This window comes from Sciurus carolinensis, chromosome 2 (genome assembly GCF_902686445.1).
Source record: "Sciurus carolinensis chromosome 2, mSciCar1.2, whole genome shotgun sequence".
In the NCBI taxonomy this organism is placed as follows: domain Eukaryota; kingdom Metazoa; phylum Chordata; class Mammalia; order Rodentia; family Sciuridae; genus Sciurus; species Sciurus carolinensis.
In genome coordinates, this window is record NC_062214.1 from 109068318 (window position 1) to 109092053 (window position 23736).

Genomic DNA, 23736 nt, shown 5'->3' on the forward strand with positions numbered 1-23736 from the left:
AGATCCCGAAGAGATTGGCCGGCCATACCGGGAGTTCTCTGTGGAGGTTGCCAAGTTGACTCAGGAGGCTTTTGCAATCAATCTTTTGTCTCAAGACATCCCTAAGGTTGATAAACCACCTCAAGATCTCCCTGGGGAGACTGAAACACAGGCCCAGGAGGCCCCTGAGGAGGTTAATCAGCAATCATGGGTGGTCCCTGAGGTGACTGATCAGCTGCCTAGTGAGGATGCTCCCCAAATGCAGTGTCTGTCTAGTGATCCAAAACCACTCTCTAGCCCATGACCAGCATTCACTCCTTCTACCAGCAACATGTAATTAATCATTTTCCCATTATTGATGTCACATTATACCAGCCATTTGAGCCAGAAACTTTTTGTGTTGGCTGACTCACTGACCAGAGTGAGGCCTTGGCTCACAGCAGAGGTGTCTGAGCTTTCAGTCCTTTTGGCATGAAGCATGCCTGTGCCAGAGCTGCGCTTGGGGAGGAGCCAGTTTCATGTCCAAAGCAGCCACTGGCTTCTCACTTAGCCATTAGACTTGAATATGATTTCCTTGGGATGGGCTGGTCTATCATTACCTAACCTACTCTGATAATCCCAGGAAATCTTAGATTGTTAACTGCTGAAGACACCACTGGGGACAGGAAATGCAAAATGGGTGTCTCTAGGGTCTTTACTTTTCTGAGGAAATATTTACAACTTTCTCAAGGTACCTTAGACCAGACGCACATTCAGAGGGTTCACAACTTCTCAAGGTACCTTAGATCAAATGTGCATTCAGGGGGACTCTTCTCTTTATTAATCTCAGGTGGGCCTAGGATGGGCATCTGAAATGTCTGGAAAATAGTTTCCTTCCCAAACATCTGTCATGGCCACTAATCTTTAGCCTGGGCTGTGGGTGTTTCCATATCATCTCCTCCTCTGGGCAATTGCTTTAGAAAAAAATAGGTATTAGTTTGCTGTGCAACTTCAGAGTAACTACTTAAAATGCTCTAGGGGACTTTTTGGCCAATCTGTGAAGCTGGGCCTCCTTTTGTTGTGGGGCCATTTGGCTTGGGAGATGCTGTAGTAGAGAATCAGGTTCTATTTTAAGCAATTAGCAGAGATCAATATTGTACAGACATGAGCAAAGATTTAATATATATATTTCCGTAGTTTGCCAGGGACAGACTGGCCAAAGACCAATCACTCCAGGGTCCCCAAGAAGTTTGTCCTTATATCATGTTTCTTTAGAACAGATGTGATTATTAAGCTTTTCCCAAAGATCTGGGGATGGGAGTGAGGGTGGGGAGGAGGTGTAATACAGTCATTGGAGTCGGGGGGCCGGAACATTATGAGTGCTCAATAAATATGAAATAATGAGAACGGTGGTGGTGGTGGTGATGTCCTTGTGAATTAAAGAATGAATACGACTGTTAGTTAATCTGTGTCTGTGACTGAATCTGAATTAGTCAAAAGCCATTACAGTCGAGCAGGAATGGGTCATAAAAATATAGAGATCTGGCATCCCAGAAGGTCCCTGGAGCAGTTAGCCCACCATTTCAAAAGTCTTTAATGAGTAGTCTGTTGGGTAGTTGGAGTGGATATTTGAGCTGAGAAGCACCAGAGGGTACTTGACTTCTCACCAGACCCTTAGAGCCTTCTAATTTTCCATTCTGATGACTTGGAGTGAAGGTCAGGAGGACTTGATATAAAGAGGCCATGCCCTTTCTCTATCCCATTGTCATCTTTACATTGGGAGAACCCAGAACATGGGAAGGACTACAATTCCCCCTCCCTATAAAGGGTTTCACGGTGAGGGAGCTACCTTTTTACTACATGAGGACCATAAATACAAAAGGGGAGACTCCAGGGTCTTTACTTTCCTAGAGGAATATTCACAGTGACTACACAATGAGAAGGGATTTCCAGCCTCAATAGACTCTGAATTTCACAGGGCCCCCACAACTCCTTACCTGTTTACTGTTTCCCTTATCCATTTATTTATTTATTTATTTATTATTATTTTTTGTGTGGTGCTGGGGATTGAACCCAGGGCCTTGTGCTTGAGAGGCAAGCACTCTACCAACTGAGCTATATCCCCAGCCCTCCCTTATCTATTTAAAATGGTCCTCTGCTGTTGACCCCCTGGAATGCAGATCCCATTCCCAGGAGGCATCCTTCCCCTCTTCCATTGCCCAAACCATGTTCTCACCTTAAGTCTCCTATTCCCCATATTCAGACATTCTTCCCCATTTTCAGAAATTATGCTGGCTCCCATACTATTTCTCCCTGCACCCACCCTGACTATGTTCTCTGACTCCCCCTGGGTCATGGAACTGCTTCCTGTAATCAAAGGAGTCTTCCAAGATAAATGACAACGCTGGTTGAAGCACAGAGGTGAAGCCAGGGCCCAGTAACTCAGCAATGTGCGGAGTCCAAAAAAGCCTAAGCAGCACTACACCATCTGCAATGAACTTGATTTATTGTTAGACTTGGAGGCAGCTCTGTTACAGCAGCTGGGAACTATAGCAGGGAAGTGCAGGGAGGAGCAGAGCACAGCAGCACAGGGGAGGGTGGGAGCTAGGAAGAACACAAGGTGGGCTCATTTTGGTTTCTCAGTCATTTGGCAGAGAAGGTGAGCCCCGATGACTATCAGCGTCTGGGTTTCTCAGTCCAGCAGTAGTCTGGCAGGGCTGCTTACTGGCTTGCTTGGGGTGAGGTCCTCTCCTGGGGTGGTATTTTCACTTCACTCTGTAGGAGTTAAGCTATAGCTCAGTTTCATCTCCCTCTTTCCTTCCTCCCTCTCTTCGTCCCCCAAGTCCTCTGGCCTGGCCTCCACCTCCCAGATCCTTTTTCCAAGAGTTTGGGTTTGGAGAGGCAGCCAGTGTTCCCATTTCAGCTGCAGAATGGCATAGTGGAATGTTGGGGGAGTTGCACATGGCTGGGGTGTCAAATGTTGGGATGTCAAGCAGTGGCTTATTTTTAACCCATTACACACCAGGCCACAGCAGATGACCACATGCAGAGAAGCCAAGCAGAGGATGAGGAAGTGTCAGGATAATTGGAATGGGGTGACTGAAAACTTCAAAGGGTCAGGGAGTTTGGAAGAATTCTGGGATTGGGACTGGGGCTCTCCTTGCCCTTTTGTGCTGCCTAAAAGGCCTGGTCTGGGTACAGCCCTGGGATGTGAATGGTATGAAGCAGTGACTGGGAGATAAGTTCCTTTCTCCTCTCACCAGTCTGTTGGTCTAAAGAGCTTCAAGTTTTGGATTGAGACATTCAGATACTGAGAGAAACAGTAGGACAGTGTAGCAGCGGTGTACCCCAAGACCCCTGCTAGAACCCAGACCTTGGCAGCTAAGGGAATGGGAGATGGAGGAATCCTTATCCCCACATAAATTACAATTACTAATCCTTCCTGGGATGCTAAATAAATAGGGATAAGGAGGCCCCTGGGATTGGGGATATAATCTCCCTCCATGAGGGAGGAGGTTGCTGAGACCCATCCTCACTCCCCATCCAATACCAAATTTGGCAGTGCTAGGAGAGGGTACCACTCCAGGGTTCTCAGGCATCAGGTGACCTCTTATCCTAAATTTTTTACCCTCCCCCGTACTATCCCTGTTACCTTTGATTTTAAGACTCCTCTCAGAAATTAATGAAGGAAAGGGATAATACCTCCCATTTAGCTCAAAGTCCCCACAGCAAGACACTGCCCACAGCCCAGCTCCATCTCCCTCAACCCCAGAGGACTCAGCAGTAGCCATTCTCTAAAGGAGCCTGGGGAGTGGATCCTTAGGTAAGGGAGGGTGGTTCTTTCAGAACTCAATCTTGCAGGCTGGGAAGGACTCATCCTGCATGACCACAGTGCTGCTACTAGCCAGGACCAGGACGTTCAGTTGCTGCTGCTGCTCATGAGTCTGCTGGTACCACTCACGAGTCACCTCCGTATCATGAGTGGGGATCAGAGTCACCTAGGAGACAGACAAGACATATCTGATGTGAGAACATAAAGGGAAGGTAGGTGAGAGGTAGGGGTACCTGATGGTCTCAGAAGCAGCCCTGGCTGCCCAAGAAAGGGCCATGTTGTTTTATGAGTACAGTCTATGTTCTGCTATTGCTTCTAAGAAGCTTTGACCAGAGTACTTCCTTGGCATCTCTTGCTACTCACCTGAAGATTCTCCCCCCACTGGGCCTTGCCCTCCAGCAGGGCATCCAGCACAGCCCGGCTTGGTTCGCCATTGGCAGGGTCATTCCCACTGACCACATAGTAGGATGCACGCACTCGACGGAAGAAATCAAGGTCAGCAGTCTTGCCACTACAATGATTTGGTATATAGGCGAGATCCACGTATACAGGGGAGCCAGAGCCACCCTTGGAACCTAAGGCCACTGTAGAGACAAGCCAGGACACATTGTAGTAAAGTAGTACACTCTTGGCAACCTTCCCCTTCTTTCCCATGGCTGGAGTCTTTGACTAGCCCATACCGAGCCCCAACCCACAATCTCCTGTTTCCTCTTTTCATGATATACTCACTTGGTCCTGCCTTGAGTCCATTGACTAGGCCTTTGGACATGGGGCTGTGTCCATCCTTTTCCTCTGCTGGGGTGACCTGGCTTGTAGTGCTGCGTGGTCGGGGTGTGGCCCGGGATGCTCGATCTACAGGCCCTTTACCAGGGGTGGGGGAACGTTTTCCTCGAAGATCCAGACGCCGTGCAGGAGATGCTGGTTTTGCCCGGCCTGGGGCCCGGCGCCCTACTCGCCCCTGAGACTTCTCCTTTTCTCGTAGCCTTTCTACCCTCCCAGACTCTGAGCTAAGCCCCTCAGGGTCAGCCATGCACACGTCTGGGCGGGGAGGGGATGGGTGGGGGTCTGGCTGGGGGACAGGGGGTGGGTCATGGCCAGGTCTGGGATGGTGTGTTCCACTGACACCCCCAGCTTTGTCCACAGGCAAGAAGTCCCCATCTTCATCTGAGTCAAGGACTGCCTCAGCTGTGATGGACGGACACTCTTCAGTTTCTGGTGGAACATCAGAATCTGACTGTGAGGAGCCTGAGTCACTGGCTGATGTGGGGGGTGTCTCATCAGCCACTGGGCATGGGCCCCCTGTGGCCCCTGGGCCTCCTGCCCTGCGCCGCCCCGCTTTTCCTAGCAACCGAGCTTCTTCAGTTGAACGGTCACTATCATCTGTGAATGGGGGCAGAGGTGGGTTCAGGAAGGATGGGGAAAGCTCCCTACGGTGTGGCTGGGGATCAGCAACACATCCCTGAGGTCCAGCTTCAACCTCAGAAGAGGTACTGTGGGGTGAGCCAACAGAGCCCTCTCCAGGAGACGGTGACTGCTCAGGAGAAAGCAGTGTGTCAGGCCGAGAGCTCCTCTCAGCTCCCTCAGGCCAGGCCCCTCGTTCCCAATCAGGACAGGCCTTAGCCTCTTCTTTTTCTGTCTTGACTGTGGCAGGCCCCGGGGGATTGGGGCTGGTTTCAGTTGGGCCATTGGCTGCACAATCCCCAGTGGGTTCCTGGCAGGGACTTGGCTTCTTAGTGGCTTCCGATGAGCACTCTAGGTGACAGGTCAGGGTTCCATCATCCATGTCTCTAGCCAGGCTTGGAGCTGAAGCTGAGGCCAAGTCCAGGGAAACTGGGGGTGCTGGGCTCAGAGGAGTGAGGTCCCAGAGGCTGTGGGCAGCTGGTTCCATTCTTGGGTACAGTTCTCCTGACTCCTGTTCTGCAGCTTCCAGACCTGGAGGAAAGTGCTCAGCCACACTTGAAATCACAGGTGTGGTAGCCTCAGAGGAGGAGCCTTCAGACAGGGCTGGTGAGGCAGGTCGTGGCAGACTGGAGAGGAGAGGGACTCCAGGGGAGCTGGGTGATGGGAGCTGGGGCAGGGAGGAGTCCAAGCTGGGGGCCTTGGTCACTTCCAGGTACTCATCATGCCGGGCTCTGGCTGGGGGTCCTGGAGCCAGAGCCAGAGCCCGGTCCCCAGAGAAGGCAAGAGAGCCACAGGGTGCTGAGCGGGGTTCAGCTGGAGAGGGCAGCTGAGGAGGAGCAGGCTGTAATGAGGAGAAGCCAAAGGCTGAAGCAGGGAAGTCCAGGCTGGGTCGGGCAGGACCCAGGTGTGAGTCTAAGGAAGGGCTGGTATGTGCCCCAGTTTCAGGCCATAATGTGGGGGGCCCTGCAGGGGTGGGGTGAGGGGGACTTGGAGACTGAGTCTCTTTCTCTGGCTGTTCCCGAGCCCCCTTCTCCAGCTCTGAGTCACTAGTACTGTCATCCCAGTGACCCCGGACTGATTCTTTGGGGGATGGGGTCCTTCTATCTGGGCTGCAGCTTAGAATGTTACCATTAAGAGGGGGGCTTGGGCCTTTACTGAGGGGGATAGGGGCACGGGGGGGCACTGCAGGTGGAACGAGGCTGGGCTCCACACTTAGCCCTAACTCGGGTTCCTGCCTGGGGGGTACAGTGGGTCCTGCCAGGGCTGCATAGCTAAAGGTTGAAGTATCAGATTGGAGGCTCTTGGGTGAGACAGGAGAGGAAAGTTCCTTCTCTGCAGATGTGTTTCGGCCAGCAGCCTCCTCTTTAGTTGAGAGGCGTGGGGGCCAATCCCCAGCTGCACCAAGTGGAGGCTCCCTAGTGGGGCATGCAGGGCCAAGCCCAGTAAGCATCATCTGCTCATAGATGTCTGCATACTGAAAGCTTCTCTCATCAGGATAGGGTGTGGGTTCCCTTTGTTCTGGCTCAGTCTGCTCAGTATCCCTGGTGGCATGGCTCTCACTGGTCTCTGGGACCTTTGAGCTGCAGGGGCTGCCATCATGAGCCTCGGCTCCACTTTCCTCTTCCCTTTCCCCTTCAGCCTTGCGGTAGTCCTTCCCTAGTGGGGAGTATGGTCCTCCTTCCAATTCAGCTGCCCCCTCCTGCACTGCAGCTACTACACTATCATACTCAGCTGTGCCCCAGGAGAAGGGTGCAGGAGTATGTGGCTCTGGAGCAGGTGTGGGAGGAGCTGGAGCTGGAGAGAGGGGTGCAGGGGGGAGGGGTCTATCCTTAGGCACCCATGGTGGGATGTCAGCCAGCCATGAGGGAGTGGTGGGTTCATTCCTCATGGGTGTCATGGGCTTTGTCTCTGGAATAGGACTTTCTTGTCCTGGGGCTGAAGGAACCCGCTGTCCAACCATTTCAGGTGGGGAGGTTGGAGGGGAGATGATCTCAAAGGGAGAGCGAGTCAGCTTGTCCTCTTCCTCTGGTGGCAATCCAACTGGTGACTCGGCAAGCCAGCGCTCCACCTCCAGCCCTTTCTGTGGTGAAGGTTCCTGGAAATCCTTGAAATCTGAGGCCCAGGGACTTCGGGGCGTCTGCTGCAGAGGGGACACTTGCTGCTCATCTGGCCCCTCATCGAGGAAAGTGCTCTCTCGTTCCTCAGCATACCGCGGGCGAACCCCCTGGCCATCCAGTTCATGAGGGAACCAGACCTTCCTATCACAGCTCAGTTCCCTCCAGTATGTGTCCTGTTCCAGTGCCATATCTCTGCCTCTCCAATACCTGACTTCCTGCTCAGGAGATGTGTCCTTCCATGCCGGGACAGGATCTTTCTGTTTTCCAACTGGCTCCTCTCTGGTTGGAGGTGTTTCTTGCCACTCCTGGAGCATACCCTGCTCCTTCCAGTACTTGTCTTCCTGCTCTTGGACCTTTTCCTCCTGTACTGGACTCTCTTCCAGTCCCAGAACTTTGGTCTTCTCCAGCAGAGTTTCTCCCTTCTGTTCTGTAGCTTTGAACTTTTCTGGATATTTTTCTTCTACTGTTTTCTCCTTTGGTTTCATGGTTTTATCCTCCTGCACAAAGCTTTCCTGTCCCTGAGTTTCATCCTTTTCTTCCAGAGCCTTATCTTTCTGTTCAGCAATCTTACTGTCTTGTTCCAGGGCTTCATCCTTCTTTCCTAATGCCCAATATTTTTGTTCGAAGGCCTGATCTTTCTGTTCTAAGTCCTCATCCTGTTCCTGGGTTTTGTCTTTCTGTTCAGGCATTTTGTCTGTCTCTTCTAGAGCTCTGACCTTTGGTTCAGGGACTTTGTCTTTTGGAACCTTGTCTTTATGTTCAAAATCTTGTCCTCTTTGTTCTATGGCTTTGTGTTTCTCTTCTCCAATCTTATCCTTTTGTTCCAAGATCTTGTCTTTTTGTTCCTTGTCTTTTGATTCAAGTGTCTGGTCCTTCTGTTTCAGGACTGGGTCCTTTTGTTCTAAGTCTTTGTCTTTCTCTTCTGGGATCTTGTCCTTCTGTTCCAGGATCTTGTCTTTTTGTTCTAAGTCACTGTGTTTTTTTTCTTTGTCTTTTGATTCCATGGCCTTGTCCTTCTGTTCCAGGGCTATGTCCTTTTGTTCCAGGGCTGCAACCTTGTCTTTTTCTTCTGGGATCTTGTCCTTCTGTTCTAGGACCTCATCCTGTTGTTCTAACTCTTTGACTTTTGGTTCCAGAGCCTTATTCTTCTGCACTAGGGTTGTATCTTTTTGGTCTAATTCTTTGCCTTTTTGTTCAAAATTCTTATCCTGCTGTCCCAAAGCCTTATACTTTTCTTCCAGAGTCTCACCTTTCTGATGCATGGTTGTATCCCTCTGCCCTACAATAATATCCTTCTGGTGCAGAATTCTGTCCTTTTGATGTAGGACTTCATCCTTTGACTCAGGTTCCTTGTCCTCCTGCTCTGGGGTTCTGTCTTTCAACCCTGGAACATTACCTTCCCACTCCATGGCAATGTCTTCCATGGCAGGGCTTGGCAAAGACTCAGAACTCTTGGTGAGGGAGTTATCAAATGTCAGATGTTCACCAGGGCTTGTGATTATCCCAGGTGAGTGCTTACCATCCCCTGACAGTGGAGAGTGAGAGAAGGAGCTGGCAGGTAATTTTCTGGCAGGGCTTTCATCTGTGATATGTGTCTGTGCAGAATATTCAGTGGTCCCATCTGTGGGAGGTGACACTGTGGCTACAGTGGACTCTGGAACAGATACAGGAGCTAGGTGGTAAGATGTGTCATCAGCCTGCATTAAAGTCCCCTTTTCATCCTTTTCAAGACTTAGTTCTCCAAACTGGAGGGTGCCAAGGCTTTCTGGAGAGAGCTGCTTTGAAGAGATATCCAGAGAGGTCTCCTTGCTGGGACTCTCTTCTGAGAGAGAAGGTGACTGTGTGTCTTCTGGAGAAACCTCTGGCCAAAGGTCTTTTTGTAAGCGCTTCTCTGTCAGGCCACAGGGAGACCTGGGAGTGGGCTCTTGTTTGGCAGTATCTGGAGAGACTACACTGAGGACAGAGAGGGACTCTGCATCTTCAGGGGAAAGACTTCGATCAGGAAATAGGAGTGACTCATCTTTCTGAGGTTCACCAGGTTCTTGGAGTGATGGCCTCAATTCTCTCGGAAGGGCTTCTGTTCCCAGAATTGGGCCTGGGAGCCCAATTCCTGCCTCCATAGTTTCAAAGACTATTGCTTTGTCCTGTTCTGGCAACAGCTGAATAGTGTGGCCTGTATGTATCCCGACAATGCTGACAGGTTCTTCCTGGGACTGTGGGCTCCTGGGAGGAGGCACCTTTCCTTCTTTCTCTAGTGTTCCCTCTTCAGGCCCTGGCTTGACTGTCTCCTTGGCAGCATCTTCCTTGCCCACAACTGGTATATGCTTAGTGTCTCCCCATGAGTCATCTTGAAAATCTTGGGGCTCAGACTTTTCTTCAACTGGGGACTGATGAAAGGGTGTGTGAGTGGCACTGGGTGGGCCAGATGGAGGAGGAGAAGCCATCTTCACTGTACTATCATCAGGGCTGAGACACCGCTCCTCCACTTCTCCAAGAGCTGGTTCCCCTGGACGTAGGGCATGTCCAGGAGTACTAAACATTGGAGTTCCATATTGACTATGAAGTTTCTCAGACATCTCTACATTTGCCCTCTTCTCTTCCTCTTCCACAACTCTCTCCCCACTCAAGACTCTCCCTACAACCTCTCCTCTTCTTTCTGACTCCCCAGTCACAGAGAAGTCCTCACAGGGTGGTGATTTGAAGCCCTTGTCTTCTTCCAGTGAGGAGGTGGGTGAGATGGTACCTGCTGATGGCACATAGTCCAAGCCCTGAGTAGCTTCAGTTCGGGAGGAGGGGATACTTGTGACTGTGTCAAGTAGCAAGGAGCTTTTGCCTGTTTCCTCTGTCTGGGGAGCTGTAAGTGAGGCCACGGACTGGTCCTCAGCCACTGATGTGGCAAAAGAAGAAAGCTTGTCACACTCAGTGATTGAAGTGGCTGAGGATACATGCTCCTCTTCAGCCAAAGGGGCGGCCACCATGTTGGGCGGGTAGGCGAGTTCAGTCTCTGGTGCTCCATAGCCTTTGCTCGAGGTGACAGGAATAGCAACATCAGCAGGCTGGCTGGCTTCAAAGGGACCAGGACCTTCAGGCCCAGGGAGGTCATATGTACTTGTAGGGAATCTGGGTGGAACTGGGCGTTCCTCTGGTTCATCATGGATCTCCTCATCTGAGATGGTCTGCTCAGTCTCCGAGTAACCAGGGATGGTCTCATCCTGGATATAAGAGACATGCTCAGTGGCTCCTGCAGGGGTGGCCAGGCTGCTTAGGAATGATGAGGTCTCCTTCTCGGGCACCTTTCCCTGGAGTCCCAATTCCCGGCCCCCAAGAGCCTCCTTGCCCTTTGGGATTACCTTCAAAGCTTCCTGCATATGTTTTTGGTAAAAACCCTCAGCCTTTGTCTCTTCTTCTTCTTCATCTGAAGGGTGCACCTCCTCCATTTCTTCTACCTCAGCCTTTTCTATCACATCCTCCTTTACCTCAGGTTCACTTTCTTCTCTCACTTCTGCTGTCTCTGGAAGCCTCTCTGTTTCCCTCTGCTTCTTTTCCTCCCAGGTATCTTTCTCTTCCTCTGTTTCAGCCCCAGAGTCTAGGCCTCTGTCTTTGCTGCCTTGTTCCTCAGGGAGGTCTGAAACAACTTCCTTCTCCTTCATTACATGTTCTTCTTGTTCCAGCCTAGGGGCAGAGGGTTGTGTTCCCTGGATAGCTGTGCTTGGAGGTCCCTCCTCTGTAGTATCTACAGGGAGTGGTTTCTCTCTTAGTCCTGTGTCCCTTTTTTCAGTCAGTAAACCCCTCTCCTCACGCTTCATCTCCTCAAAGTCCTGCGTGAGATCCTCTGGTGATGACAGGACCATCTCCCTGTGTCCACTGACATTTGGGAGTGGTACAGTCCCCTTTTGTACTGGGGGTGTCCGAGGCTCAGAAGACAGCTCCTTCTCCCCTCGGGCAGCTCGGCTCTTGTCCATCTTGATTCTTCCAGGGGCCTTGGCTTTGTAGAGGGTCTTACGCACTTCAGGGGTAAAGGGCTTCAGGTCTGGTTTGGAAATTTTCTTGATCTCAGGTTTGGTGTCTTTTCTCTTCTCCTCCTTCTTGACATCCTTTTTCTCCTCCTTCCTTCCTTCATCCTTCTTGAGCTCCTTCCTCTCCTTCTTGATCTCTTTTTTCTCCTTGTCTTTTTTCTCTTCTAGCTTTGATATCTTTTCTTTAAGGTGCTTCTTCCCTACCTTGTCCTTGATCAGCTTTCGTTTCTCTGCCTTCAGTACCTCACTTGATTCTGTCCTCACCCTCTCAGGTTTGGCAGGCTTCTCTGGGGGCTTCTCAGATGGCTCTTTTGCTTTCTTTTCTGTCTTGCCTAACTCCTTGGCCAGTTCTGAGCGGGCCTCCTTGGCTCCCTCTTCTACTTCCTCCCGTTTGGCCAGCTTGCTCACTGCTGTCTTGGTGGCAGCTTTAAGGCTCTCTTTGCTATCAGTTCGCTGTTTGATTTTGCTGGGCTTCAGGTTAGCAGGCACAGCCCCAGCAGCCAGGTCCTTCTGTGTGGCCACAGGGTAGCGCAGAAAGTCCAGGTGCCGAAGCTTTTCCAGGCCCTCCAAGATCTTGTTCTGGGGAGCATTTCCTGGAAACAGCACACGCACGATCTTCTCAGTAGGGTTGGCTGGCAGCCAGACAACCAGAGCAGTGATAGAGGTCAAGTAGGGCACTGAGATTTCAGCCTCTTTCCCATTGGCCAGTACAATGCCTGTCTTGGCTTTGCTATTGCCTGCCCACTTTTGCATGAGAAACTGCATTTCCTTGCTGTCCTTGACAGGGTTGAGAACATACATGTCCAGTCGGCCCACACCCATTTTGTGGAAAAGGGTCAGTGGCTCAATGGTGTTGCTGACGACGCGGTATAGAGGCTCGGCCTGGATGCCCAACCGATTTAGGTGCTGCAGAGTGAGGCAAGCCTCCTCGATGCTGCGCTTGGCCTTCCGGGAGGCATCAGGCAGCCGCAACTTATCGGGCACGTTGAAAAAGACAACTCCAAGCTCAGGGGAGATGAGGTTTTTCACCCAATCACTGTAGCTGCTGGAGCCCTGGGACTGCTCCTCCTCTAGTTCTGCCACTTTGCGCTGAAGCAGTCCATTGATGCCTGGCAGGTTGTCTGCCCCAATGTGAGTGAGCAGCACTGAGTCAATGCGGTCCAGGTGCCGCACCAACTTCCAGAAGCAGGACTTGCGATCAGAACCACCATCTACCAGGATGTTGAAACCATTGACAGCAAAGAGGGCAGAGTCCCCACGGCCACCTGGGAAGATGTAGCAGCAAGGCTTGGAAAGCTTGAGGAAGCCCCCTGAGGTAGGGGGTTCGAGCAGGTCAAAGGGAGATGGCACATCCACAGTCTCAGAAACATACTCAGAGAACTCAGCCACACCATCCATGGTGGGTAGCATGGGTTCAGGGTTTAGCCTGAGATGCAGGGTCTCTTGGGAACTAGACAGTCCCAGATGGCTCCAATCACCCTCCCCTAAGCAGGACACAGTGAGGAAGGCCTGGATTCCAGGGTCTCTATTGCTGAGCAATTGGGCAATCTAGAGGAATGGGAAATAGAAGTTGATCAGATCATTGGGTTTGTCTTAGCCTGACTCATTTAATCCCCTAATCTTCACCTCTCTCCAAAGGTGAAATCCTACCTTTCTGTCATTACCCCTGATAGAAAGGCCATTTTCCCTTCCTTGGATTCCTTCCCACAGTTCAAATCCTGTCCCTTATCCCCTTCTTCCCAGACACTCAGGCATGAAGCTTACCTCTGGGTTGTGAAGGACCTGTGCAAAATTTTGGTAGGAGTAGGTACCACTCTGAAGAATGAGGTCTCCCCCAGGTTCTAAACTTTGCCCACTCAAGATCAGTAGTTTGTGAGCTGATGGGCTGCTAAGGAGATGGTGAACCTGGAATAGAAGGAGGGAAGTGGTCACAGGTGTAAGGAACACAGTGAAAAGCACTGAACATTCCTGCCTCCATCCAGCACTGCAAGGACATGCCAGCAGTGTCCCCTACAACACCTCCAGAGTAGGGCTAGATATTGCAAGTCAGCTTAGATGGCAAACAGAGGATTCTTGGCTTTAAAGTGGTAGCACTGGAAAAGGTGGATGACATCACTTGCAGCAGTCCTCTGGGCAAGTCACAGGCCCTGGCCTTACCTCAGAGCTGATGCTGTCTGCACTGGGGTTTACCAAGATGATGGTCTCTAGGCTCTCACTCTGGTGGCAGAGTGTCCTCTGGCCTGAGAGTAGGAGAGGAAAGAATACATAATCAGAAAATGTGGCTTAGGGGAAAGAAGCCTGGTTATCCCTTGACCCAGCCACCTTGTATACTGCTGAATAACGTGGAGCAACTGGCTGCTCCAGACTTTCCCTTTCAGGGTTTCCATCTCTCTTCTCCCACACTAATTGTCTTCTCCCTCCCTTCATCTGTCACACCCTCTGCTGCCCATATCCCCACCCCTCTGCCTGGAACTCAGACAGTTGACAAGAAGCTTTTGTCCCTCTGGAGCACTAAGCTCCTGGTGCTGCCTGGGGAGGGAGAGCTCAGCTGGCTAGAGAGCTCTTGGGATGATGATGATCCTTACTAGCTTTCTCTTCACTTGCTTGCCTTTTCCTTGGGCTTTCATGCCAGCAGAATGTCTAGAAATAAAAACATGAGTGCTTCCATGGAGTATAGACTCCTCATCCATTTTTTCAACCTCCTATCCAAGGCCAAAGCTCCTTTCCAGAGGACAGAGAAACAAATGCTCTCTCAGCACTTGGGGTTTTACAATTCAAAGTGGATGCAGAACTCTAACCTAAGTTTCTGTCCTCTGGAGTCAGTCAAGTCTGCACTCACACACATGCATACAGTCATTCTGTTCCCATGCCCAAAGGTTCCACAGTTTCCTTTTCCGCCCCACCTTCATGGCCCAAGGCTCCAGAGAGGCCTGGTTCACTATGGCACAACCCATTCCTTGAACAGTTCTCCTCTCATCCTTGCCCCTCTCCTATGCAACTTCTGCCATGAAGAGGGGAGTGAGGGGTTCACAAACAAGAAACAGGTAAATGCTGGGTGTGGTGGCACACCCCTGTAATCCCAGCAACTCAGAGGCTGAGGCAGAAGCATTGCAAGTTCAATCCCAGCCTCATCAACTTAGTGAGGCCCTAAGCAACATAGTGAGACCCTGTCTCAAAATAAAAAATGAAAAAGGACTGGGCATGTAGCTCAGTGGTAAACCATCCCTGGGATTAACAGTACAGAAAGAAAAAAAGAAAAAGAAGAAAGAAAGAGACATAAATAAGGAAGGAGAGATTCAGGTGTTCCCTAGGCCATGGAGAAAGAAAAACCATTCCCATGTCCCCTAATAACTGCCCTTCTCCAGGATCACATGAAACACCAAGTAATGAAGCAAAGAAAGTAGCAGGTTGGACCAATGCTAAGAAGGATGCTACTGTCCCCAGCTTCCAACCTTCCTCCCCCACCCTCTTCCCAATTACAGTCACAATGGAGTTAACCTTAGAAGCAGAGAATCCAACAGATGGCCTGGGAAGTGGGCTGTCTGGAGGACACTTGTGGGAGAACTCATAATCAGTTCCCTAGACCCTCTTCTCTGATCCAACTCTTTTCTTTCTGGAGCTCAGACAAGAGGAGCCTGGGGCCAGAGCCTTTGTTAAGAGGAAGAGGCATAATGCTAGGATCAGGCAGATCTGGCAGCACAGGGCTGTAAATGCAGCTCCGGAGAAAATAAACCATGATTGATACCAGAAGACCAAATCCCATACAGGATGTGTTGGGCCCAAGAGGAGTTCAAGATTCTCTTCTATAAACTTGGGAATTGAGGGAAACTCTAAGGTCAGTTCAGAGGACGAGAGCCATCTCTGAGGCAGGCAGAAGCAGGGTTTGGGCAGGTAGGATATCAAGTAGTTTAAAAGGACAAGGATTCCCCCCACACAAACAAGGTCACATTTTTGAGCTAGATGGAGCAAAAAGAAAAATACCTATGGTATTAACTTATTTTGCTTTCTACCACCCTCTTCCACACAGCTCCACAGTCCCCAGTTTATAACCACAAGACTTCTCTGATCACAGTTCCTGTCTGGCACAAGACTATGCCTCACTCTACCTGGGGAGTGATTTTGATTTTCAGTTCCATGGTTTATATCCTTAGCCCCTCTTTTTCAAGCCTGGGGGGAAGCCTTGATTCTCTCTTCTACTCCCCAGCTCTCCCACTGAAGGGAACTGACTTGTTTTTCCTTTTTCTTTGGAGAGGACTATCTTGAGGCAGGGGCACTTCACTTGGCCAGTACTGGATGCAGGGTGGGCTGCGGGTGCGGAGGCTGAGCAGACAGGAGGGCAGGTGTCTCCGCAGTGAGGCAGAAGGGAAGGGGGGGCGCTCGGGCAGCTGCAGTTTGCCGCAGTGTGTGAGTGTGTGTGAGTGTGCGCACTGAGCTCAGCCTCCAGCTCCGCCCCCACCCCCCACCCCAGCATGACAAGTCATTTTCTTGGCTGCTTCTGCATGGGGGGTTGGGGGTGGGGGGAACGCAGAGAGGGAGAAGAAACTGGCTCCTCTGTTCAAGAGCCCCCATCTTGGGAAGAAAAGCAGAGATGAGGTGGGGGGTGGGGCTTAGACAGGGAACCTGAGGGGTTGACAGTACCGGGAATGCAGAGCAGCTGCCGGGGAAGGAGTGCTCTCAATCTCTGGAGTGGCCTCAGAGGGGCCACAAAGGTGGGGGGTGGGGTTAAAGCCCCAGTCTCAAGCGGCCCACAGGGTATGGGGTGGGGGGAACCCATTGCAAACCGCCTGGTCTGTGAGGAGGCGTGTGCCACGTCTTTATGACCCTTTTCTCCCTTCTTTTCCATAATGTTCCCCACCTTCCCTTACTTGGCAAAAACTCACTGCCCCACTCACCCTCAGCATAGGAGCAGCTGAGCAATCCAGCAGCTGACACCCAGGGACCCTCCCATTAGGCGCATTCCCATAACACCCCTCTTTTTTCAGATTCTTCTGCGTCTCACCAAATACAGCCCCCAAACCCTTCAGCACCCTGGGATGCCAGGCAGAGCCAGCGGCACTACCCTCTGCCGCTGCCCCAGAGCTGATTTCTTCCACCCCCGCCCAGATGCAGAGGTGAACTGTCACAGCCCCAGTTGTTCTCTGCCTGGTTCTGGGTCCAGGATGACCCCAGGCTGTAGTGTTCATCCTCTCTTTCTATTCCCCAAGCCTGCCCAACCCGCTGGGCTAAATCAAGAAGCACCAGATTGCCAGGTATCGTCTACCATTCTGTCACCCCCATCCCATTTCCCTATCACAGCACCCTCACTTATGTGCCATGCCAAGCCCATCAGTTTGGTTCTTACCCTGGGGTGTGGGAGGGAGCCCCTCATGGAGGCGGCAGCTCCGGCCTCAGCCGGCAGCTTCAGGAAAGAGTCTGCGGCACTTGGGGTGGGAGTGGGGGGGGGGGCACTAGAAGGGGAGGGCGGCGCCAGGGCGGGGAAGAGGGGCTGGTCTGTGACGAGGCACTAGAGACTTAACTGTTTCTTTGCCTTCACATTATCAGTGCTCAATTGCTTCAGTTTGACTCTGGTGGGCTGAGGAGCTGTCTAACAGCTTGAAGAACCAGGGTGACATCCTATGGTCCATAGTATTCTTCTTGCCCAACCCTGCTTAGTGAAGAAATACCCTTTCAGTATCAGCCTAAAGACCAAAGCCCTATATGCTACAGCTCCGAGCAGGGATATAGAGATATGGGCCACATGGGCCCTCCCCCTTCTCTTAGAAACCATCTGCTGCTTCTTCCCTTAGATGGACCCAGGGAGTGAACTTCAGTCCCTGTAGGAGCAGGAGACAAAGAGGCTGGGGACCCCAAAGTAGGTGGGAGATGGGAGATATGCTAAGCTAAACTTTCTTCTGAATTGCAGCTATAGAAGACAAGCGAGAGCAGAAATGAGTTTGTTTTAGGGTTAGGGGTGATTTGAAATTCTGGAGTGGATATGGTTCCTAGCCCATTGGGGTGGGACACAGGGAACATCATGCAGGTCTGTGCCAATGCAGCACAACAGAGCAACTATAATGGCACTGATCCTTGGGATTCTTGGTCATTGGATATAAGAAAGCATCTCTGAAGGGGCGGGAGCTTTCTGCTTTCAGTGAAAGAGTTAACAAGGACTAAGGATCTTCAGCTCAAGCAAGGTTACTATAGACCAATTATTAAATGTAAATTAAAGTACTGTTTGGATTAAGAAAAAAATCTTATAATAACTTCCTAGGGTGGTTGGGTCCCTATACTCTTCTTGTCTCTGTACATTTTTGCATCTTTTGCTGTCTTTGTCTTACATTATCTTGATTCTTCTATTGTTGACCCTGCGTCCCTTAGTCTCTACCTCTGTCTTAGATTTAGTAAAGTGCTCCAGAACTCAAAGGAAGGATCTGAAGAGCTCTGGCATTCACTTCCAGTGGGTGATGCTCATGCTCTCACACCCTGCCCTCTTCCCATTAACCCTCCCCAGTCCTGGACAGCTCTTATAGACCTGGGCACAGTGACTTCTGCCCATCCACACCCCAGCACCAGCCCCACCCTTGCCCCAGGCTGCCAAGAGACTGCTTTTGAAGGTCAGAGAAGCCAAAATAGTCTCGCTTTCAGCATCCCCAACCGCCCCCCCTTAACTGCAGTCAGAGAAGAGGAGGAGCTGAGTCACCAGTACTCTAGGGAGGGGGGAGGAGAGGGGGGAAGAATCCTTGCTCAGATCCGGGGATGCAAAGCAGCAACATGGCAACATCCCCATTAGGAAAGAAGAGGCTCTCTGCAGAGGTACACAATGCAAAACATGCTGAGTTCAGAGCATCACAAAAGGGAAATACCTCCCTTCCACAACTTCATAGTTCTTATTTCCTCCCTCCTGAGTCTTCTATCTCCTTTCTGCTTTCTAGGGCTCTCTGAAGTGTTAGGAGGAAACTTGAGTATACATTTGACTTAAGAATGAAATAACATTTCCCAGCCCAATGCAGAACCCACCCTTATTCTTAGCAGCCATCCCCAAGGGCCACACCCTGGGCCTGGGTCCAACTCACAGTGGAGCTTCCCTTCAGCCCTCACCCTCTGAACAGTCACCCACAACAACCAACCCTAAACCTGCTGTGTCCTTAGTTTCTGCTGCAATGCAATGGTGAGATGCCAAAGAGAGACAGGCTAGAGCTCAGACACAAAGAACAGAGGCCCTGGATTTGAGACCTGACTCTACCGTTTTACTAATCATGCTTCTAAACAAGCTGCTTTGTTTCTCTCAGAGCTTGCTTCCTGAACTATAAAATGAATATAGTCTTAGTAGCATCCTTCAATAATGCTGTGAGGATTGACTGACCTAAAAGATGAAAAAGTGCTGTTTCTGAATCTTAAACTTGCAATGTAAACATGCCATTGGATGTCTGCAAAAGGTTACTTAGGTGATCAGGGAAATCCTAAATCAGAATTTCAGACCAGACTACCCCACATTTCCAGGTAAACCCAGGACTGGAGGTGCCTGCAGGATGAAACTTAAGGTTCTATTCATGTTCCTGGTTTCCTATTTTGGACAGCAACATGGGCCCCAGTTCCAGGGGCCAATTAGCTGTTGTCTTAATTCAGGATGGCTTTCATGTTAAGAGGAGTAACAGAATTGTCCTTTCTAAGCACATCAGTGATAACAGAGAGTTAAACAGAAGATCTCAAATGGGCTCTTCAGGCTGTGGTTTTTAGTCCTAGAATATCAATCCTCCTTTTTCTTTTTTCTTTTTCTTTCTTGTGTGTGTGTGTGTGTGTGTGTGTGTGTACAGGGGATTAAACCCCAGAGAGTTCTACCACTGAGCTACATCCCCAGGCCTTTATATTTTCTTTTGGGACAGGTTCTCACTAAGTTGCTGAGGGTCTTGCTAAATTGTTGAAGTTTAATCTTGTGATCCTAGAATTGCTGGGATTGCAGGCAATCCCACCACACCTGGCCAATCCTCCCCTTTCTATAGGTGCACAATAGTAGAAATATCATAGTATTGTTGAAATTCAGCTTTCTTTTCTCTCTCTCTCTCTTTCCTTCTTTCTTTTCTTTCTTTCTTTTCTGTTTTTCATTTTTCAAAGTGCTGGGGATTGAACCCAGGGCCTTGTGTATGCTAAGCAGGTGCTCTACCACTGAGCTATACCACCAGGCCCCAAAACTTTTTTCCATTGTTCTAATTGTTTCTAGGTTTGTGTTAAAATGCTCAAAAGCTGCAGATATTTTTGCAGGAGTTATAAAGGAAAGCCCCAAGTCACTGCTAGTGACTACCTGATGCAAAAGTCACCCTTGAAAGCTTTACCAGACTTGACCACTAGAAGGAGCTGGGCCACTGGCTCTCCATCAGAAGGTCCCTTATTTCCGTGTGTGGGTGGGTGAATGTGGAGGGGGTGGTGCCTAGGAATAATTGCACTCTTCCTGTCACTGAAGGATACATTTTTTTTTTTTTTTTTTTTTGTCCCCTTTCGCATTTTGGTCCAGGTTAGAGATGGTGATAGAAATGGTGGTCCAGTCTGTGAGGTAGGCAGAAAGGATCAAGTCATAAAGCACTAGCATATGTCCTTTGCCTCTTCACTCACAGGAGGCTGCAGGGAGGGGCAGTGTCTGCAGCTGCTCTGGGCTGACTGTTGTTTGTGGGGACAGCTGAAAGAGGAGCCAGCAGGGGTGGGGCTGTGGCTGTCTTGAACTGTGTGGGTTTTTTCCAGGAAATACTCGACTATTCTCCAGGGACGTAGACAGACCACTGTGAAAATGTCCAAACTTAAAAAAATTTAGTATGCTAAAGTAAGCCCTGAGGGTATATGATCCTAAGCCCCTTGAGGACACCATAGCAAAACTCTTTGAAAAGGTCTAGTAAGTATTTCTCTATCCATGCTTGAGAATAACTATACATCTCCCTGTAAACCTCTTGGATCTTGGGAAAGATCCCTTCATCTTAATCTGCAAAATGACTAAGAACTTTGATTTAAGTTCTGATCATTCCAGACAACAGCCTACCTTCTGTGGCCAAAAGGACAAGGTAAAAGAATTCTGTGTGAATTATTAATATGAGCAGGTAATCCCCAAATTTAAATTTAGTCATTAATTTCATCCTCTGTCATCCCTTGATCACCTTGCACTAATACTTCCAGGAGTACTAAGGGGTAAAACTGTTGATTTGCAGTCATCAGGGATAATGGAGGAAGCCATGATGTGAGTAATTTTAAATAGAAAGTGGTCTCAGTGAAAAATGCAAATGTGGGACTCCTTTTTAAAAGATCATTAAGAATTTCAAGACAGTGACAAACAAGCTGTAGCCCTTCTGACATGGGGTGGCAGGGACTGCACAGTTCCCATACCCATGAAACTGACAAGGTAGGAAAGGTCATTCTGGACTCAGTCATTGTAAGTTCTGCTTTGCTTTATTTCCAACCATTATAATTAAAAGTTCTAGGACTGGGGATATAGCTCAGTTGGTAGAGTGCTTTTCTCGCAAGCACAAGGCCCTGGGTTTGATTTCCAGCACCACACACACACAAAAAGTTTTAACCTCTCAAAAACAAATAAATAAAAGATGGTATCAAAAGAGTAAATGGCACACTTTAGCAGGAGGCCAGTAACATCAGGAAAATACCAGCCTCACATTTTTAAATTGCTGCACATAATCCCAAGATAATGGAGTTTTTGCCATATTAACCTTGTTTTCTCCACCTTCTTTCAGCAGCCTCTCTAGAGCAATCAGTGATCAATAAACCACAAAGACATTTCTGACAATTAGGAACAGGAAGAAGAGAGGTAACTATCTACCTTAGATAATTGAGAATTCTCTATACATGAATTCAGTTACTTGGTGGTAGCGGCTGTTGAGTAGCATGAATTTTATATTTTATAAAGTTACATGGTCAAGCTGACAGAATTTACTAATAACATGATTAGATGCCTGGCACTTTTATAACAGGATGTAGGACTTTCTGCAATCTCCCCATCTGTCATGGAATTATGGTTCCTAAAATCTTTTCTCAAAGCAAACTCATTTCTCAGACCCAGTAGAATGGGAAATCACCTTCTGTAAGCTTTGATCTCAGACAAAACCTCACACTGTAACTAGTTCCTATGACAAATCCAGGAGAACCCCTCTTTCCACCCTGGATTTAATGGTGCACATTAGCCTTTAGCACCAGGATTCTACCTACTCTGGAGATCTGCTGGTTAAGCCAAAAGAAGAAGTAGAAACCCTGAATCCTGGAGGGTAGACTTTTCTAAGCAAGAGTCTGGGAAGATGAGTGGGGCATTATGGGGTCTCTGTAAAGGGAAGCAGGGATGCACAAAGAGGAACACAGATGAAAAGAGTGGATTTTTGCATGGGAGATGACTGATTCAGTCAAGAGGAGTACCTCATTTCCTTAGTACATGGCAACAGCTGTTCACAAACAACTCTCTTGGAGAAATTATATTCTCCAGGCTCCTTCTATTATCATACCATGTGTCTGCAAAGTACACTGGGTATGTGGGGATAGCTATGGAGCCCTGCGAATTTCCCATCAGGAGTCCCTCTCCCCACCACCTCCCACAAGGCCAGTTTTGTCAGGGAGACTGAACCTCTGCTTCTCTGTGACCAACCCTCAACCCAAAAGCATTGACACAAATGATACTAATCCTAACCTTTGACCTCTGAGGAGAAGTGAGCTAGGTGCCGGGTAATGAAGAGTCTCAACTGTTGGTTCAAGTCAAAGGATGATAAGTCAATGTCCCAGGAGAGAATCCCTGTGAGAGAAAAGAAACAAAGAGGGTTCTAGATAAAGTTAGGGGGTAGGACTGCAGGGAGCACTTTCAATCTCACAGACGGGGGAAGGAAAAGAGGGGATCAGGACAGCTGCCATGATCAGCTCTCTCTAAGAAGGATGGTGAGTACCTTTGTCTATCTTCTAACCTGCACCTTTTCTTGCCAGTGCCAGAGGAGGACAGAGTTAAGACTAAATTTGGTCTTTAATGAGTTTATAGGTAGCAATTTTCTAGAAAGGTTGCCCAGCTCTGGTAGAAGTGGAACCTAAAGGCCTATTCCCCTATACTATTGACTGCCTTCGCGGTCTCTACAGCTTAATCAGATTCTAGATTCTCCTTTCTATCCTTCTATGACCCCCCTCCTTCTATGCCTCCACCCCTAGGCGGTTAGCCTCCACCCGCAGGTGGCTCCGCAGCACTGCGCCACAGGCATAGGGGAGGGAGGTGAGGACTGAAGAGCTGATAGTCCCGAAGGTCACTCGCTCACGTTGGCTGCCGGCATTCAGAGACTTGACATTTGTACGCTGCGTTCAGAAACCTCCCTGTGCGGGTTCAGGGACCCTAAAGAAGAAACTGTAAGGTAGGGACATGGACTTTATAGGGAATGGTGAGGAGTTTCAGGACACGGCAGGAGAGGGGTGTGACCACAGGGGCCCTAGGGGCTGCACAGAGTTCCCCCTCCTCAGAGTGACTGCAAAGCGGCACGGGGTGTGCGGAAAGGGTGGGGAAACAAGATGTTAGCAGCTTGGGGAGGATACGGACACATGGCATGGACGATGCAGGTGTCAGGGGCGCAGGTCTCTGAAAGTGCACACTGGGATGGAGAATGCAGACGTGCGCAATGGGAGATGAATGCAGATGGCGGAGAAGCACGGGATGGAGATGCTGCAGGCACAGCCAGGACAGCAGCTCACCTTGTTCAAGGTGGGCCCGCACGGCCCTCAGCTGACTCTCTGTACCGATATCGCCGATCACGATGAGCAAAGAGTGTTTTCGCAGGTCCCAGCGTGCCGCCGCCACCGCGGCTCCGGTCTCGCACAGCCGCTCTGCAGGGTTCTGAGGCAGCGGTGAGCCGGAGCTTCGGAGCCCTAGCCCGGGAGTTGTCTCCATGGCAACGCCGCGAGGCCGCGCCGGCCCGGCCTCGGTCTCCATGGAAACTCTGGTGGAGTGCTATGCCGGCTGCGTCCGCTGCGGAGAGAGTGAGCGCGGTTCTTAAAGGCCGGCGGCAGGAGCTGCTCATTGGCCGCTGCCTGTCAGAGGGCGGTACACAGGCGCCGCAGAGGCCGGGCTGGGGCACCAACGCTCTGGCTCTGCGGTCTCTCTGGGTCGGGGGTGGTGGCCGCCGCCTTCAGCCCCCCTCCAGTGTTCCAGAAGGCGCTTCCACTCTGACTTGAGCTGGGGTAGGGGCTCAGAGGGACCCAGAGGAGGGCCGAGTCGATTGCCTTGGCGCCAGAAGAAACCGCTAGTTAGGATATGTCCCCGATAAGTACTGTCTGGCAATTCTGCAGCCTCGCCCGAACTGAGGGAGCCATCTTGTCCCTCTGTCTCCGAGATTGTATCGTCTCCATCTGTGTTTGTGCGTTTGTATTACCGTCTGGCGCTCTTTTTTTTTTTTTTTTTTTTTTTTTTTGATCACTGCCTGCC

At 50.1% G+C, this 23736-nt stretch overlaps 2 protein-coding genes across 2 annotated transcripts in view; one reads left to right on the plus strand and one right to left on the minus strand.

The window, feature by feature from the left end:
* Positions 1–1375, plus strand: part of Ppip5k1 (diphosphoinositol pentakisphosphate kinase 1) — a 42235-nt gene extending 40860 nt beyond the window's left edge. Inside the window, 1 exon segment of the mRNA XM_047539473.1 lies at positions 3–1375. Within this exon segment, the coding sequence (XP_047395429.1) occupies positions 3–283 (281 nt within the window). The 3' untranslated portion in view covers positions 284–1375.
* Map1a (microtubule associated protein 1A) lies at positions 1116–23265 on the minus strand. Its single transcript, XM_047539466.1, has 7 exons — positions 23007–23265; positions 21973–22074; positions 13482–13564; positions 13089–13229; positions 4520–12872; positions 4154–4374; positions 1116–3956 (listed from the first exon to the last, which is right to left on the minus strand). Exons 1-7 carry the CDS (start codon positions 23242–23244, stop codon positions 3801–3803), a joined length of 9294 nt encoding a protein of 3097 aa, XP_047395422.1. The 5' UTR covers positions 23245–23265; the 3' UTR covers positions 1116–3800.
* Positions 23266–23736: the final 471 nt, after the last annotated feature.